The sequence below is a fragment of the Anolis carolinensis genome, chromosome 2, assembly GCF_035594765.1.
Source record: "Anolis carolinensis isolate JA03-04 chromosome 2, rAnoCar3.1.pri, whole genome shotgun sequence".
Taxonomy (NCBI): Eukaryota; Metazoa; Chordata; class Lepidosauria; order Squamata; family Dactyloidae; genus Anolis; species Anolis carolinensis.
Window position 1 is genome coordinate 131,928,913 of NC_085842.1, and position 12,804 is coordinate 131,941,716.

At 41.2% G+C, this 12,804-nt stretch overlaps 1 protein-coding gene across 2 annotated transcripts in view; it reads right to left on the bottom strand.

Moving 5' to 3' along the window:
• The window catches only part of abcc3 (ATP binding cassette subfamily C member 3), a 100,581-nt gene that overhangs the window by 37,966 nt on the left and 49,811 nt on the right, over positions 1–12,804 (bottom strand). For both annotated transcript variants that reach the window (XM_008104523.3, XM_003217307.4), the window contains exons 12-15: positions 10,563–10,766; positions 9,139–9,285; positions 2,824–2,911; positions 552–618 (exon numbers count right to left, since the gene is read on the bottom strand). In XM_008104523.3, the coding sequence (XP_008102730.1) occupies positions 552–618; positions 2,824–2,911; positions 9,139–9,285; positions 10,563–10,766 (506 nt within the window). The remainder of the gene's footprint in view (positions 1–551; positions 619–2,823; positions 2,912–9,138; positions 9,286–10,562; positions 10,767–12,804) is intronic.

Here is a 12,804-nt window from a genome sequence, read left to right on the forward strand (position 1 = left end):
AGAGACATTTTTAAAAAGCATGCCGATGAAAAATATATTTTGTTCCGACATCAACTATGGGGGCAAGAGAAACCAAAGGTTCAGCTCTCCAGGAGGCATGGCATCCATTTTTCTTGTTTTTTTTTTCAACTAATGATATTATTTTCAGCCAATAAGATGAAGAAATAATAGCTTGGCTCTTCTGAAGACACACATCTGGTATGAAGAATTAAAGAGGCATGGTTTGTTAATAAAAGTAAACATATTAGTTAAAACTCTTTGGACCTACAGCAAAGCTTGGAAAAGTTCTCAGTCACCTTGATTCTGGCTTATATACATGCCAGAGTTGTGTTTGTGTGTGTGTGTGTGTGTGTATACACATGCCAGAACTTAGAAGATTTGGAACTTTTTCTATGTGCACACACCAATATATGCATACATACATACATACACACACACACACACACACACACACATATATATAGAGAGAGGAAGAACACACAACTTTTTCAAGTTTCATATATAAATACTAAGAAAGCGCTAACATATATAGCTAAGTAAAGTATGCTTACTCTTTCAGAGCTGGTTCAAGATCCTTTGCCCAGCTGAATGTGCCATTGCGTATAGTCACAGAATATCCTAGTTTAAATAAACAAACAAAAGATAGCAGAATCCAAATCAGCAATCGTACACAAGCTAGCTTACAAATAGGGGTGGGGGAAAATTTACTTGGTTCACATTTTAATTTAAATTGACCTAACTCACACTTTCAATACATCATCTGGAACACAATTACTTTTCACTTTTTGAACTTCATTGAATGTAGCGATTAAAAATTAGTACATTAAGGGGGACAAATCTTTGTGTATGTGGAAGGAAATCAGGCAAATTAATCCACTTCTACTTGGGAAGAGTTCCCACTGAAATCAGTAGGACTTAATTTCTGAGTTGGCATCCACTAAAAGAATATGTGTGTATGTGTGAGTTTGGCATGTGAAAGAAGTTATGGTGTAGTGGTAATGGAGTATGGAAGGGAAGATTGATTGGATATATTTGTTCATGAGGCATGAGGAACCACAATAAGAAGTTTCATTTTTTCTTGTTCCGTAAATTGCATCCTGTCACACACTGGGACACAAGTCACGTTGCTGAGGTTAATATCAGGTCAAGATTTTAAGCCCCCCCCCCCCCCCCCCCCGAAAGCTAGTGGGTGTCTTTTAGTGTGCAATGGAAATATTTTGCAGCGATCTCCATACACTTCCTGTAGTAGTTGTGTTTGTTGAATAAGGGGGGAAAACTTAAAAAATAAGAGACATTCAGCAACTGCAACTTAAATATTTATCTAGTAGCAATTACAGATATGCACGCTTGTTTATCTCTCACAGCAGGACATGGCTGTTCTCTGGAGATTATACCCAAGTGCTTTGTGCAATCTAACTTTTTGCGGTTCAAGGACAGCTCCACATTTCTTGCCCTTTTTTCCTGTAAATCGAGTAGCTGATATAGCTGTCCCTCAAGCTACTAAAAAGCCATGGGAGTACAAAGAAAGAGAGGGATGCTCAAGAGTAGAAAAATGTGCTCAGAGGCCTTGACTCGGTCCCTTGATGTTAGATGGTTAGAACCACACAGGCTTTACTTGTGGAACTAAATTAATCCTCAGAAACTCTCTTCCTTCAGAAACCTCCTTTCCTCTCCACACATGCAAAGGAAGCTATACATCAGCAAAAGAAAATAGCCCAGAGCAATCAGGTCTCTGTAAGTCAGTGATATCTCATGGGCCAGATGATAATTTGCAACAGCTAGGATAACTCATGGTACTGTGCCAAATTTTGCTGCCATTTTTTGTTTTTCTTTCCTGTATTCACAGTACACAGACCAAAAACATGTAACATCCATCACATCATGTCCCACTAGGATGGGCTATGTTTGGATATAACTGGTAATAGGTTATCATGGCAGGAACAAATGTTGCCCCCCCACCCCACCCCATTTTCCAGCAAAAGCTATGAGCAGGAGATTTGACACCTTTGCTCTTTTTAAAAACATTATTTGTTGTATCGTCCAAACCCAACAAACGGTGATGAATCGTAAGCAGAATATGAAATAAATTAGTTTCAAGCTACACATTATAAAGGTGGCTTATTTCAAAACAAATAAACACAGCAATATCAGATAGTATGTGAGGCTGGTAGAAGCAACCATGGTTCAAATGCAATACTTGGCTGCACTCTTAAGGTTTCAGACACATAATACATTTAGTTGTAAACAAAACTCCACATTACTTGGAAACACCCATAACAGGCTTGGCTATTAGTAATGTACTTATTTATTTTGCTATTTAAATCTATTATAAGATATTATGCCACATTACTGCAAATTCTTGGAAGAAGAGATTGTGGAAATTAACTCACAACCAAAAATAGAATGTTTAGAACACTCAAAAGATGTCAAATACGCTTGAAACTGGGGTTGCTGAACAAAGTAATTAAAACATACTTCATAGAAAAGACAATACTTTTTCATCACATTTTACTAGATACAACAGGAAAAGAAGACTATAAGTTCTTGTTCACAGCCAAGTACAAATACCAAGCCTATCAAAGAACTTTGGGTCTGAGAAGACATGCAGGTTCTTGGCTGTTTGAGGTCTGTTATTCCACATTTGTCCATGCACAACATTGCAGATTGTCTATGAATACGTGAGGCCTTTTTTGGAGTAAACAAATCCTTACCAGAAAAGTATTTCTCTATGTATTGTTTGTATGTTGAAATTCAACTCCACCAGGTAATGAAAACCTCTTACCAGCCTACCCGCTGTGCCAAATCATCTGGAACAGTGTTTACCTGGAGCAATTAATTTGGTGTCCACACAGCTTGGATCAAGTTCATCATGTGACAAGAAGTGCTGAATCCTCTTCAGTGAAACACTTGTCTGTGGAACACATGTAGACAAAAAAAGAAGAAGAAAAAATTGGTCATTTTAATGAGCCATGACATTTTGTGAATTCTGCTCCCAAAGAAAGAGCTGCAGTTTATGCACTCACAGTGTGTGTATTAGGGAGGTTATTAGCTTAATCCTTGAATGTCTGCTGGTGCAATGGGCAATAGCTAAGCCATATCAGTGCATAACAAGATTTGACCCAGGCTAAACAACATACACAGTGGGGAGCCTGGGTCCTTGAGTTTAGCAATCTATATCTATATCTATATCTATATATATAAAATGATAAAGTTGTTTGCGCAGTGACTATAACAACAAAACTAAACATCCCAGAAATACGAAGTTTGGCAACACAATGCAAAAGGCTTGCCTCCAGGTTACAACAACAAAATCACACCACAATACCACAATCCAGACCCACAAAACTCACAACAACGCATCATGCGATAACAACACAACTAAACGCCCCAGAAATACAAAACTTGGCAACACAATGCAAAAGCCTTGCCTTCCAGTTATAACAACACAACCACACCACAAAACCACACAGGACCCACAAAACTCACAACAACGCATCGTGACTATAACAACACAACTAAACGCCCCAGAAATACGAAACTTGGCAACACAACGCAAAAGCCTTCCCTCCAGGTTGTAACAACACAACCACACCACAAAACCACAATCCAGACCCATAACACTCACAACAACGCATCGTGACTATAACAACACAACTAAACGCCCCAGAAATACGAAACTTGGCACACAACTAAACGCCCCAGAAATATAAAACTTAATAACACAACGCAAAAGCCTTGCCTCCCAGTTGTAACAACACAGCCACACCACAAAACCACAATCCTGACCCACAAAACTCACAACAATGCATCGTGACTATAACAACACAACTAAACGTCCCAGAAATACAAAACTTGGCACACAACTAAACGCCCCAGAAATATAAAACTTGACAACACAACACAAAAGCCTTCCCTCCAGGTTGTAACAACACAACCACACCACAAAACCACAATCCAGACCCATAACACTCACAACAACGCATCGTGACTATAACAACACAACTAAACGCCCCAGAAATACGAAACTTGGCACACAACTAAACGCCCCAGAAATACAAAACTTGACAACACAACACAAAAGCCTTGCCTCTCAGTTGTAACAACACAACCACACCACAAAACCACAATCCGTACCCACAAAACTCACAACAACGCATCATGACTATAACACAACTAAACGCCCCAGAAATACAAAACTTGGCATACAACTAAACGCCCCAGAAATACAAAACTTGACAACACAACACAAAAGCCTTGCCTCTCAGTTGTAACAACACAACCACACCACAAAACCACAATCCGGACCCACAATACTTACAACAACGCATTGTGACTATAACAAATACAAAATTTGACAACACAACTCATCCACCTCCCCAATCCCTACATTCACACTTGGCCTCCAAAAAAACAATTACAATAATAACAATAACAACAACAATAAGAATCAACACCATCACAGGCAAGAAACAGCCCTAGGCACTGAGGCTGAGAGGCCAGTCAGTGCTACACTGGGCCTCCAAAAAACAATACAGTAGCATCTAACTTATCCAACTTTCATGACCACTACAACAACAACAATAATAAACACCTACACAGGCAAAAAAAAAAAAGACTATTGTACCACAATAAAAATATAAACCGCACTCAGCAGAATCAGACATTACAATTAACAACAAACCAAAGACAACAGGGATCTCAAGCAATTATCAATCAACACAAAAATTGAAGAAGGTAACAGACTTCAAATACTACTACTAATGTGAGCATAAAGAAGGGTGGAGGTCACAGCATAAATACAACCTAATGTAGACTGACCAACACCACCAGACTAAGCCACAGCAACGCGTGGCCGGGCACAGCTAGTATATAATAAAAGTGAAATCGGAGTATGTATCAGCGTTTTGATTGGCCTGGCGGAATATGTGCTCGCGTTTTGATTGGCCGCCACTATCCCAGGCTACTGAGACCAACAGGAATGACGGATCTGCACCAAACTTGGCACACTTCATCCCCACGATGCACTTTATGACCTGCTGCCATTTGGGGGAGGATGGACCACAGATGATGGGATTTGCAGTACTTTCAAACACTTTAACTCCCACAGACTACTGCAATGCCCACCAATGATAGAAATGGACCAAACTTGGCACACAGAACTCCTGTCGACCCCTTTACGTCCTGATGTATATTGGGGCAGGATGGACCAAGGATGATGGAATTTGCAGTACCTTCCCTCACTTCTTGAGACCACAGCAACTGCCACAAATCACAAAACTGAACCAAACCAGGCACACAGATCCCAAATGACACACTTCACATGCTGCAGCAGTTTGACGGAGGGTGGACCAAGGATTATGGGATTTGCAGTACCTTCATCCAATTCACCTCCCACAAACCACTGTGATGCCCATGAATGACAAAACTGTATCAAACTTGACACGCAGGTGCAGGGTAGCCCACTTTACATCCTGGTGCAGTTTGGGGGAAGAGGGACCGTGGATGAGGGGACTTACAATATCTTCAGTCACTTCCTGGGACTACTGTGACCCCCACCAATGACTGATCAAGACCAAACTTGGCACATAGAGCCACCATGGCCCACTCTACATCTTGGTGAGATTTGAAAGAGCTTGGACCTTGGATGATGGGACTTGCAGTATATTCATTGACTTCCTGAGACCACTGTCACCCCCATCAATGTCTCATCAAGACCAAACTTCAAACAGAGAACACCCATAACTCACTCTACACCCAGGTGCAGTTTGGAGGATGATGGACCATGGACGATGGGACTTCCAATACCTTCACTCACTTCCTGAGAGCACCGCGACCCACACAAATGACTGATCAAGACCAAACAGGGTACATGGAGCCCTCATGACCTATTCTACATACTGGCTCTGTTTGGAGGGGGATGGACACTGGACGATGGGACTTGCATATGGGAGTTGGAGGTCACCCGCACCCACTGAACCCAGCTGACATTGGATATAGGCTACACTTGGAACACAGGCAAACAATGCCTTTCTCAAATGACCTGGGCATCGCTGGGTCTCCAAGCTAGTATATAATAAAAGTGAAATGCGAGTATGTATCAGCGTTTTGATTGGCCTGGCGGAATATGTGTTCGCGTTTTGATTGGCCTGGCGGAATATGGCCCAGCTTTCTGATTGGCCTCCACTTTCACAGGCCACTGGGACTGCTGAGGCAAAAACTACTACCAACTGGCTTCGTTCGGCCTACTTCTCTCCTCAGAACGAAGCTAGCTTTGGTACTGTTAACAGCTTTTGGCCCACTCACACATTCACAGCATTCTGAATCCAACTAATGATGGAAAATAATTATGTATTAATGCTTCCTTTGTTTATGAAAACTTCTACCCCCTCACCTCACCCCCCCCCCCCCCCCTTCAGCGCTTCTACTGACAGGCCAAGGCCTTTGCAGGCTGCTAGGCCCTGCTAGTATATAATAAAAGTCAATGTTTGTTTGCGAGTATGTGGCAGCTTTCTGATTGGCCGCCACTTTCACAGGCCACTGTGACTGCCAGGAATCACTGACGTGGCCCAAACTTGGCACACATAACCCCTATGACCCATTTTATGTCCTGGTGCTGTTTGGGGGATGATGGGCCATGGAGGATGGGATTTGCACTACTTTCAATTGCTTGGCCTTCCACAGACCACTGCGATGCCCACCAGTCACGGAACTGGACAAAACTTGGCACGCAGAATTTCCATGACCCCCTTTATATCCTGGGGCAGCTTGGGGAAGTACAGACCAAGAATTATGGGACTTCCAGTACCTTCACCCACTTCTAGAGTCCACTGCAACTGCCACGAATCACAGAACAGACCCAAACTTGGTACACATATCCCAAATGACACACTTCACATGCTGCAGCAGTTTGGGGGAGGATGGACCAAGGATTATGGGATTTGCAGTACTTTCAAACACTGTCTCTGACAGACCACTGTTACTCTAACTAATGACGGATTAGGACCAAACTTGGCACACATAACCCCCTTGACCCATTCTGTCTCCTGATGCCATTTGGTGCAGGCTGGACAATGGATGATGGGATTTGCAGTAGTTTCAAATGCTACAGCTCCCACAGACCACTGTGGTGCCCACCTGTGATGGATCTGGACCACATTTGCCACACAGAGCCCCCGTGACCCCCTTTACATCCTGGTGCCAATTGGAGGAGGATGGACCAAGGATTATGGGATTTACAGTACCTTCCCTTGATTCACCTCCCACAGACCATTGAGACGCGCATGAATGAAACAACTACACCAATTTTGGCACACTGATGCTATGTGCCCCACTTTACACCCTGGTGTGGTGTGGGGGAGAATGGACCATGGATGATGGGATCTGCAGTACTTTCAAATGTTTTCTCATCAGCTGTCCATTGTTACTCTATCCAATGACGCATCATAACCATACTTGGCCCATATGCCCCACATGACCCTCCTGCAGTTTGAAGGTCAACAGACCAAGGATGATGGGATTTACAGTACCTTCACTCACTTCCTGAGACCACAGCAATCCACAACAATGACTGATAAAGACAAAACTTGCCACACATACTCCCTTTCACCCACTTTACATTTGATGTGGTTTGGGGGACAACGGACCATGGATGATGGGATTTACAATACCTTCACTCACTTCCTAAGATCACTGCAACTACCACAAACGACAGAACTGAACCAAACTCAGCACACATATCCCAGATGACACACTTTACACCCTGCAGCAGTTTGGGCGAGGATGGACAAAGGATTATGGGATTTGCAGTACCTTCACCCAAATTGCCTCCCACTGAAAACCCCATCACCCTCAGATCTGCACAAATGGGCCCATTCAAAATATCCAAAACAACTCAATGCCGTCTATGAATAACCCGGGCATCGCCGGGTCCCCAAGCTAGTTGTATATACAGCAGGAGCTGGATATGTGCATTTGATTTTCAAACAAAAGACCTCTCTCTCAACCTTTTCTGCAACCTACAGCTTACTCTCTATATTATAGCCTACCTTTGTTCAGAGTGTTTTTTCAACACAACATGTGGGCTTAGTTAAGAGAAAAGCATGAGCAGATGCAGAGGAATGTGCAGTCGAATTGTGGTGGCCCTCCAGATGTTGGACTGCAACTCCTAGAGGACTTAGGTAGCATGATCAATGATGGGAAATCGAGACTTGCAATCCAATAACATTTGGGGGGTCAGGTCACATGATTCCCACTCATGCTTAATGAAGAAATTTTAGCTCTTTTCACACCTGAGCCTCTTTTGCTCTCAAAACTGGATACCTATGCCCATTTTAAACATTTCTGTTCCATCTTTCTACTTAAAAGATTAGGAAGGTAACAACGAACTACAACTAAATGCAACATGATCAAAAGAAGTGCAAGATCACATCAACCAAACAAAAATAATTAACAGTGCAAAGCCATACTAAAGTCATCATAATACTTTTTTTCAGAACACTTCATTAATCAGTCTGTGAATGGAAAACAAGGAAAAAGGATAAAATGGCGAATAACTCAAATGAGTGCCAAAGAGAGTTTGAGAATTTGTTTTTTCGTGTCAGGAGCAACCTGAGTTGCTTCTGGTGTGAGAGGATGCCCAGATGTTTTGATGTTTTTAGTATCCTTATGGCGGCTTCTCTAATGTCCCCGCATGGAGCTGGAGCTGATAGAGGGAAGCTCATGCGCAATCTCCCTGGGTGGGATTTGAACCTGGCAGCTTTCAGGTCAGCAACCCAACCTTCAAGTCACAAGGCTTTAATCCACTACGCCACCGGGGACTCCATTGAGAATTTGTGAAATGGTGGGAGGTAAGGTAATACTGGATTATGCCCACTCATCAGCGTAGTGCTTGGCAAAATCAAGGTTTGCTTTTTGGAATTCCCTTTATGAATATTGTTATTTGTGCAGAACTCATGGATATTGAGGGCTGACTGCAATGCTTTGGATGTTTTCAAGGTATGAAACATTGTGGCCCTGTCACACTGAGCTCCTTGCTAGATTTAAACTAATAGGTCTGCCATTATTTAGCCTTCTTTAGCCCAAACAGACATTCTGAAAGTATTCTTTATTTTTAATGTAAGCATCGGCACCATTCCTTACCTGTGCAATGCTGCTAATGACCTGAGGAAGCATGTTGAGTGGGAATCTTAGAAGATTGAATAGTGAGAGAGACACAAAAGCTTTCTCTGCATCTAGGATATTATTTTCATCCACAGTAGCATAAACAGCAAAGGTGGTTAGAGCAACCTGGAAGGCAGAAAAATGTACTGAACATAAACACACTGCTTTGCTTGGAGTTTGTGTGTGTGTGTCTGTCTGTCTGTCTGCGTGTGTGCATGTGCGCACGTAGGCATTAATGACAATAGAAGAGCAAAAGTAACCACCAATACTGAATCAATGAACAACAGCTTGGATTATTTATTATGTTGATCTCTCCAGGTTTCCAACTAGTCAGTAAAGATCTCTTTCACAGCAAGCCATTCAATTCTATAGCCCAATGTCAGTTTCTATTTTCTTTCCCCAACAATCAGAGATAATTTCTTGGCTGCTGAAGAAACAAGGTCCTCATGAGCTGGTTTCAGTTACCCTCCCTCTTGGTTTTTAGTTCTCTAAACATTTGTACTTCTGCAAATTCTGGTCTTTCTCCCAAACCTGCTGATAATATCCTCCTATGGGTGAGTGGTGCCAATTTGTCTATGGAAGGATTCATAATTTCAGAATCAGCTCAATATTAGTGTATATGACAAATAATGTGGTGGCAATGGGCATAGAGAGAAATCTGTGGATATATAAACTGTTATGAACACCAGAATTAAGAGATGTCTTCAAAACCGGTTGATGAGAGATATAATTTTGTCACTATAGAATTCACTTGCATAAGATGCTGAGGGTGGACACAAGATTTTAAAACAAGTATACATTTATAGAAGAATGTGTTCAGGGAGCATAAAAATTCACATAAAACCATAGACAAGAGTCCCATCAGTAGCACATATAGCTGCGCAATTAGACTTATAGATTCAATTAGATGCCAGTGGGAGGAAACCTCATCTTCTATATACCCTTGTTTGTGAACTATGCACTGAAAGTTGGCTGGTCACTGTTGCAAGCAGGATGCTAGACGAAGAGGGATCTTACCAGCAGTCCTATTTTATTTCTTTATCATAAATGTTTCAGAATGTAGCACCGTAAAACCTAGCCAGACCAAATGAAGCATCTTCCTTCTCTATTCCTTCTGTACTCTTGGTGCAGAGTGGTTTATATTTTTACAATTATGAGTAGCAGTACAAAATTGCTATGTTTCACAACCTCAGCGATCTTCCCATTCCTGCATTATTACTCCTTAACTTTTCCCCTTCAGCAGTTATTCTTTGAGAGGAAGTCAGCCCAAGTCCACTGTTCGTGTTGTATTAATAGTAACTCAGCAACTTGGCCCTTTTGAATCCCCTCTCCAATCAAAAACAACAAGGAAATTATCCTGCTATATTACAGGTACGATGTAGCGATATATCAACAAAGCTTACCAGAAATGGTGCGCTGACCCATGTAAATGTGGACAAAGAATTTAAATAGGCCGATTTCTTCAAAACACGAAGTTCATTCTTCCGTATCTCCAGAATTTTATCTGCGAAGGATGGCTCCCATGCGTAGAGCTTGAGTACTTTTATGCCACTTAGAATTTCATTCATTAGCTTAATACGAGAATCTTTATAGCGCATCTGTTCCACCTAAATAATTTTAAATAACATCATTAAGCTATGGTTGTTAGTTCCAAACTTTCTGCTTGCATTATGCTTCCTGTACTTGTACCTTCAAGAAATCACTAAGATATTTTTTTTTCCATATAATTATTATTACAAATATATGAGGAATGGGGAAGGATACAAGCATGGATATAGAACAGGGGCATTTTTAACATCTTACATCTTAGTCTTCTTCCATTATCTAATACAAAAAGGTCTCTGATGTTAAAAAGGAAAAGGGAAAATAAAAATATATATATATAATTTCTTTTCTAATCTAAAACGGAAGGATACAAAAGCAGCTGTACAGTGTTTTAAAACAAAGGAGATAGAAAAGTTGAGAAATAGAAAATAGAAAGCCCTAACTAACGCTTCCTACCCTGTCTCTGTTTTCTTCAAAATCAAAAAACCTATTTTTTTGTCATAAAACTTCTTTAGTGTCCTCTTTCTTGAGATAGTAGATACTCATCCAATTCTTCTTCATCATGTGGAGTGGCCTTTTGCTGTTGCTGAATTCCTTCCTTATCCAGGAGCTATTGAGGTTGCCATCTCTTCTTGCCTTCTTGAATGTTCTCTTTCTCCTTGGTCTTCTGATCTTTCTTCTGAATCTAGATCTTTTTAAAAAAATTTCATTAAAATCCTGGGTCTTCGTGACTGATGTTAACCAATACCTTTACCCTTTGTAAGATACCATACTTTCTTTCTTTTAAATGACACAATAACATATTTTGGAAGTTTATTTCTTATTGCAAGTTGGGATCGGACCCTAAAGAGTTGAGTCTCAACCACTTGCTCTGGTCTACCAGGATTCCAGCCACAACTTCGGTTACTGCCATATCAAGTTCCCGTACAGATTCCGGAAGTCCTATCAACCTGAAAGAATGTTCTGTTTTCACGTACTCTAATCTTTGGAGTTGAGCCGAGTCTCTTTGGAAATCCATTTGCAGCTTCTTGTTGCACCTCAGCACTGAATCACCTTGCTCTTAACACACACTCCACCACAGCAGACTTGGTTTTTTCAGTTTATTGATAAAAGATAGCAAAATCTTAATAAAAAACAGTAAAGAAAGCAGTAATCCAATTGCATAGGCAATCTGCAGAATACAGTTCAAAGTCTTTGTAGAAAGTAGTTCAAAGTCTCTAAAATAGCATTTCAGTACTGGAAAACAAGGTAGCATGAACTCCAAAATATAATCCAAACACAGAGTCTAGGCAGGAACAGAAGCAACGATCTATTTCCATGAGCAAAAACAAGGCAGGAGTTAAGCTTCCAAAAATCAATGTTGCTCCATCTGAAATCTTTCCCTGTTTCACCCTTTTTAACCATGCTTACAAGCTAGGGAAGCATTCCTCTGACCTTGGGTTCCCACACGTTTATTAGTGATTCTCACAGAATGTCTGGGACAAAGTCTTAAACTTAATCTTGTGTCTCTGTCTAAGGAAAGCTCCTCTGACTCTCTGCCAGAGCCACCTGGACTTTGTTGATGTTCAAAATCCCGTGAAAGGTCACTCTTATCACTAACTTCAGCTTCCCTGCTGGTCTGTGGCTTTTCTAATAATTCAGAGTCTTCAACATTTCCTTGGTCAGCCTGCATTTTTGACAATTCAGAGCCTTCAACATTTCTTTGGTCAACCTGCTGAAACCCAACCCCCCCCCCCCCTCACCATCAGACTGAACCACAACACGTCTTTTGTGCCTCTTCAATTATCTTTATTTTCTGTTTTGCTGTTCTGCTGCTTTACAATACCACTCATTGTGTCTGTCATCTGTTGCATATCTTTCTTCATCTCTTGTTGACCTTTATGCAAATAATCTTCAGCCTGTGTGATTCTCTAGTCAATCCTTACCTCCACATTTTTCATTCCCTTGTAATGGTTCTTAATTGGGTCAAGATTTCCCTCATTGAATCTTCTTCTTTTGAAAAAGATCCTCTCCTTGAAGCTTCTTTCTGGTCTTCCTGATCTTTGAATCTTGGTCTTGTTGACACTGCAGTCATTTCTGCAAAAGCTGTCTTTTAAAAAA